Below are 6584 nucleotides of genomic sequence, written 5' to 3'. Positions count from 1 at the left end.
AAACTTACTTACAAAATATTAAAGATGATAGTTATACATCATTTCAAGTTTTAGATTTTTTCAACTTAGGACAGGTATAGATATAATATTTTCATGGAAAAGTGAAAAAAAAGTTAAAATTTTGTTCTAAAGATTTAACATAAGAAGTATAAAATAATAATTTTAACATTTAAGAATTTTTTGAAAAAGTTTTGCTTAATAGTTCAAATGATATTTAGAATATTGAAAAGGGCCACTACAAGTGTATTAGAGTGATGTAACTTTTTGATCTTTGGAATTCAACAAAACCTTTTCTGGAGAATAATTATTGTGTAATATATTATGTGATAACTAATGAAGAGTATTTGCATATTTGAAGTAGCATATTAAGTCAATTAATGAAAAATATTTAAATAATTGAGGTTAACTTTTGTATGGTTTTGACATAATTGATAAGGGTTATTTAGATATTTATCTTACAATGTTAGGATAATAAAGAATATTTAGATAAATAATCCAAACAATTGAGGTAATGTATTAGGTCTATGAAAATAATTTCCAGAGAGTTTTGAGCAAATTATTTAATATAGCATGTACAGGTAATAAATACTGTTGAGATAATTTTATTAAGTTTATATGGAGTATTACAATAATTAGTGAGCAGTATTTAAGTAATTCATGTCAAAGTCAAATTTTAATAATTAATAAAGATCTATTGTTGATCTAATAAAATTTCATTAGCAACATTCATACACTTTAGATCTTAAGTGATTGGAATTGTTTTTATGTTTTCAAAATATTGATGGATTCAGCATTTTATTTGAAATGTGAAGTTTTATATCTTTAGATGTATTTTTTATGCTGAAGATAAAAGGGTAGTTGGATAGTTCATGATATATGTTTTGCAGCACCATACTTCTGGTGTGAATTGTCAGTCGTGTGAAGATGGTTATTACCGACCATCTGGTGTATCAAGACGTGATCAAAATTCATGTGTCAAATGTGACTGCTCTGGACCTGGTACTACAGGAAATTGTGTGAAGGATGATTCTCACGTTAATGAAGGCTTAGTAAGTTCTTTTTTGTGTTGTTTGGATTTTAACTATCATTACATAAATTTAACAAAACAATAATAGCAATCAGTGTGTAAACCCATTTTTTTTTTTCTGTAAGTTATTCTGTTTTTCAAAGGTTTTTTCATAAAAATTTTAATATTTAGAATTTTGATTCATGCTGTCATTGAAAACAAAATATTTAAAATAAATGAGTGATCAAAAACATGCATATAATTTTTTCAGATGTAATTTTTTTACACCAAAATATTTCTTGTTTATCAATTTTGTTATAATTGTTTAAAGGATTATGTTACATTTTTTATCAGCTTTTTATATTGTAAATAGTGTTATAATATTGAATGGGTTGTTTTATATTGTTACGTCTCCGTTTTTTAATTGATTTTCCGTAACTTCGTACCGACGAAACTTAAGCGACACAAGCCTTTACTTAATAAAACTGGTTTATTCTTTCCGAATATAACTTAACCGATACACTCAACAATCGCGCTAAACAAACGCTATAGCAACGAACGTCAATAATACTCTGACCGCAGATCAATTACTCATTATCTACACACACATTACCTTTCATTACCGCGTCACGTTTTCCCCTCTTATATATATACCAGCGTACCCTATTTCTTGTAAATACTAGACCATTCGCCAAGATACGGGATAGTTCTAGAAACAAGAGAGCGTGAGAATTGTCACGTGATCTCGTTGACGCAACAATATTATAGAATAATCTTCACTTTGACAATTATATATACACAATGTTTTTATTATTAAAAGTTTTTCTTATAAAGCACCATTACATACAGGTTTTCTGCAATGAACTTACAGAATATCTTGCTATTAAATGCATAAATACTTGCTTCTTATGACAAGACCCACTGACTTTTCTAGTTTCCTGGAGATTGTGTATGTGAAGAAGGCTACACTGGGAAAAAGTGTGAGAAATGTGCTGCTGGTTACAGAAGTTATCCTCAGTGTACACCTTGCCCATGCTTGTTTGCAGGCACTATCAGTGGAACTACTTGTGAAGGAGAATGTACTTGTAAAGTAAGGGAACTAGTAAATTATTGACCTCTTGTCTGTTATAGATTTTAGAGACCTCTTTTAAATTGCTAAATGCCCAGTCTTATCAGAAAGTCTGACACACTTTTTAACCCCTTTGCGACAGGTCATGTGTCAAAGGCCATGTCATCACATTTGTTGACTTGCATTCAAAATTTTATTGAACTACAATTTTATGAATTTATGTCAATAAGTTTGGTATCAAACTGTAGATTATAATTCAAATTTTAGTATTGTACATTAGTTAATTTCTTAATTTAAAAGTAAATATTAAAAAACACGGCTAAACATCGATTTTTGTGTGTCATGCGGTATGTTGAATGCAGCACTGGTTCAAATTGGATGTTTATGATGTCAAAATACAAAATCTAGTTTCATACAAATTAGGAACTCAAACTACCGATATTGACAAGCTAGAATATAAAATAAGAGCCTCTTATTATTTCTATTTGCCAAAATATTGGTCATGTACTGAATCAAACACAGTGGCACCCCTGCCCACCTATTTTAATTTTTGGAAACGGTTCTTTATGTACACTTCTATATATGACATGAATAACGAATCGAAAGCTCAGAATGTCCCCCTAGTGATTTTTTTCAGTCATTTTGACATGTTATTGTGTTAATTTCGTTCTTTTCACACCAGATTTCAAACGATACGGCAAGTCTTTAATGAGCTCAAAATTTCATATTTTTTTAGTCCCAAATACAGCTTAATTACTAAGCTTAATAAATTACAGTGGAATTCTATGGTATCAATATAGTAATTTATGATTTATTGGTTATTTAAAATGTATATATAAAACCTAAAAAAATGTTTTTTTCACATCCTCCACGTGGGAAAGTTCATAACGCTTAGCAACCTACAACAAGCAGCAAACATGTACAAAGTCCGTAACTAAAAGAGATAATTGTTTGCTTTACTTCTTTATTTGCTGTGAGAAAAAAACATACAAAGCACTTTGTAGTGTCTATTACAGTGAAAACAAACAATTTGAACTGTAGCTGTATAGGCTTCTTATTAAAAAGTAAAACATGAAACGTATTTTTAACAAACATTGAATAAGATGTACAGAGCTGTTTTGAGTTGCAGATAACTAGGGAAATATATAATTATGAAGGATAAATATGTGTTGGAAATACAAATATTGAATATTTTGGAATTTTACATGAATTCTCACATCCCAGTACTGTTAAGGGCATGAATCTTAATTAGAGATATTAATTTATCAAAAATGGTAATATCTTTACTTGAAACTGAAGTTTTTATTAAGTTATAAAATGGCCTCTTGTAAAATAACTATCATACACACCCTATTTTGAATCTCTAATCTCTGTAATATTTTTATTTGTAGCTAAATGTTGAAGGTCCTCGGTGTGATCAGTGTAAACCCGGGCACTACAATTTAGATGAGAAAAATCCTGAAGGTTGCTCACCTTGTTTTTGTTCGGGTGTTACATACAACTGCGAGGAAAGTGACTGGGGCATTAAAACTGTGAGTTATTTCTTCTGCTTCTGATAAGGAGAATGTATGATGATAAACAAATTGGACATTAAGTACTTTTTGTTTAAACTTATATCTTCATCATTTGGAATTATGGAGTTTTTAAAATAAGCTTGTTCAGTTTCTTAAACTTAGTCATGAAGCCATTTTTTGAATAATGATAATAATAATAAAGTTATACATATGTATATATTTCTATATATATATATACTACTAAAACTCTGAGATTGTTTGCTTGTCTGTAATTAAATACATCAAAAACGGTGCACAATATGAGAATAGAAATATAAATAGAATATGAGAAATGATAATAGAAACAGAATAAAACAAGTTTCATTAAAATTGGGCCATGGGTTACCGAGTTAGCGCCATTTTTCAGGTTACTTTTATAAAAATTTCTAGCATGAGCAATTTTACGTCACATCACCATTTGTGCACTTTACGAAACTTCTTCATTCAAATCTATTTCCCTGTCAATGTTCCCATCTTCATTAAAAGGTGTAAGATGACAATAACAAGATCTTGAAGAATTTCTCAATAATGTGCCTTGGTTATGGTAGGTAAGGAAATGAGAATTTTCTCAGTCAAATTTTTCATAACCTCTGAATAGTGGGTGACCTAACAGGTCATAGGTGGTCTAGTAATTCCTAAGATTTGTTCCCTTCATTTTCCCTTAAAGTATTTTTAATGAACACAGTTTTCTGGTTAAACAGTAATAACACATTCACAGAAGCAACTGTAATTAAAACTAAACAATTTAGTTATTTGGAAGCAAAAAACATACATTTAATAATGCAATTTAACTTGGCAAAGCATTTTGTATTTCATTCTTTCTTTGTTTTATACTTTTGATAACTTTGTTATTGCCTTTCAGTCTTTTTTATGTGTAAAAAAATTCATTCTTGTTTATTTTTTGATTATCATTGTTAATTTTTTAATGAATTTAATTCATTTATGGTTCTTTTGTTTTATCATCCGTAGAAACATGTCCTTACACACTTAATTATTCTTTAATTTGTCATTTGTGATATAATTATTCAGCTATTACTACACCTCAGCTATAATAACATTAATATGACCTAAAATTTAAAAATAACAAGCATTGTAAACTTTCCAGATAATAGATACACAAGGTTGGTCAGTATCAGACATAAAAGGTACAGAAAGTTTTAATGCCTTTCAAAGAAATGGAAAATTTTTTGTTGGTTCCGATGAAGTGCAGAATTTTGATACTTATTATTGGAAATCACCTCCAGCATACCTGGGTAAAAAGGTGAGTGTTTAGTTCATTTTTTAGAATTTAAGTAACAATATCACTGTTCTGTTTCTTGTGTGTTATTGTCACTTTACTTGTTAAGAAGCCATGCACTGATGTTTGTTTTTAAAAAGTTACAAGTTTGAGAAGACAAAAGCTTTTGTTTTCTCTTTTCTGTTCTTTGTGGTTCAGTGGGATATAAAAATACTTACAGGAATTACTTGTTTTTCAATTGAAAATGTAACTTTCACACTGTGATAATTTGAACAAACTGCTTGTGTGAAACAAGTGCAGTGAAATGCCAATATGTATAATCTTGTAAAAAAAAAAGCACATAGAATGAAATAAAATTAGATAATAGACAAGAAATAGAAAAAGTATTTTTTCAAAAAAGAGAATCAACTGAAACAACATAGATAAAATAAAAATAATATAATATAATACTGAATGATTTTTAAATCCCTTTAAAAACAATTAGAAAATTACATCATGATAATTAAAGATTGAAGAATGCCATAATGTATTAGCATTAACAAACTGATTGGTTTTTAATGTTGGTAGCTTTAAAAATATTCTGTTGTAAGCTGAAGCTTTATACTAGAGAGAGATTTTGATTGGTATTTTGTGTGCAATTTAGAATTAATACCCTTCTTAGTAGAATAAAAACGATTTTATTATTTGAATTGGTTATATTTATATTAGTTTTGTCTTTACATGCTGAATTTTAGTAGTATTTATTTACAATAAGAAGTTTACATTTTTATAATCATGAATAAATTTATTAGCATTTAAATAGTAAATGCCATGTTCTATTGTGTAGCTGTATTCGTATGGGTCAGACTTGATATTTACTGTGAGCTACGTTGTTCCTCGTGGAGACACTTCTGGCTCGTACACTGGAGGACCAGATGTCATCCTTAAGGTAAATTTGAATTAAAAATGACAGTAACTCACTTGTACCTTTTGCTTGACTTTGTTACAGTAATTCACTTGTGACTTTGTGAAAGTAATTCACTTGTACCTTTCGTGTGACTTTGTGAAAGTAATTCACTTGTACCTTTCGTGTGACTTTGTGAAAGTAATTCACTTGTACCTTTCGTGTGACTTTGTGACAGTAATTCACTTGTACCTTTTGTGTGACTTTGACAGTAATTCACTTGTACCTTTCGTGTGACTTTGTAACAGAATTCACTTGTACCTTTCGTGTGACAGTAACTCACTTGTACCTTTTGTGTGACTTTGTGCTTTGTTTATTGTAAATACCTTTATTGGTAGTATGTTAAAAATGTGTATCATAAAGCTTGCCATATATATATTCTTACAGTAACTTACATTATGCTCTACAAATCAATCAACACTCCTTATCTCTTTATATGTCAACCATAAATTTACAGTAATTACCTTAACAATTAGCATTAGAGGAGTGAACCATGAAGGTAATAACTACTATAACAATTAGCCATTGGAAGGATTAACTATGTATCTACAGTAATTACTATAACAATTAGCATTAGAGGAGTCAACCATGTAACTGTTAACTACCATAACAGTTGGAGGGGTAAACTGTGAGTCTGTAGTAATTACCATAACAATTAGCATTAGAGGAGTGAACCATGAAGATAATAACTACTATAACAATTAGCCATTGGAAGGGTTAACTATGTATCTACAGTAATTACTATAACAATTAGCATTAGAGGAGTGAACCATGAA

The 6584-nt window shown here is 29.2% G+C and overlaps 1 protein-coding gene across 1 annotated transcript in view; it reads left to right on the top strand.

Moving 5' to 3' along the window:
- The window catches only part of LOC106463431 (laminin subunit alpha-2-like), a gene marked incomplete at its 3' end in the record, with an annotated part of 65852 nt that overhangs the window by 24911 nt on the left and 34357 nt on the right, over positions 1-6584 (top strand). Inside the window, exons 11-15 of the mRNA XM_022390923.1 lie at positions 888-1049; positions 1941-2096; positions 3467-3607; positions 4734-4889; positions 5692-5793. Of these exons, the coding sequence (XP_022246631.1) occupies positions 888-1049; positions 1941-2096; positions 3467-3607; positions 4734-4889; positions 5692-5793 (717 nt within the window). The remainder of the gene's footprint in view (positions 1-887; positions 1050-1940; positions 2097-3466; positions 3608-4733; positions 4890-5691; positions 5794-6584) is intronic.

Source organism: Limulus polyphemus, unplaced genomic scaffold, assembly GCF_000517525.1.
Source record: "Limulus polyphemus unplaced genomic scaffold, Limulus_polyphemus-2.1.2 Scaffold1407, whole genome shotgun sequence".
NCBI classification, from domain to species: domain Eukaryota; kingdom Metazoa; phylum Arthropoda; class Merostomata; order Xiphosura; family Limulidae; genus Limulus; species Limulus polyphemus.
This window is presented reverse-complemented; position numbering and strand designations above follow the sequence as displayed.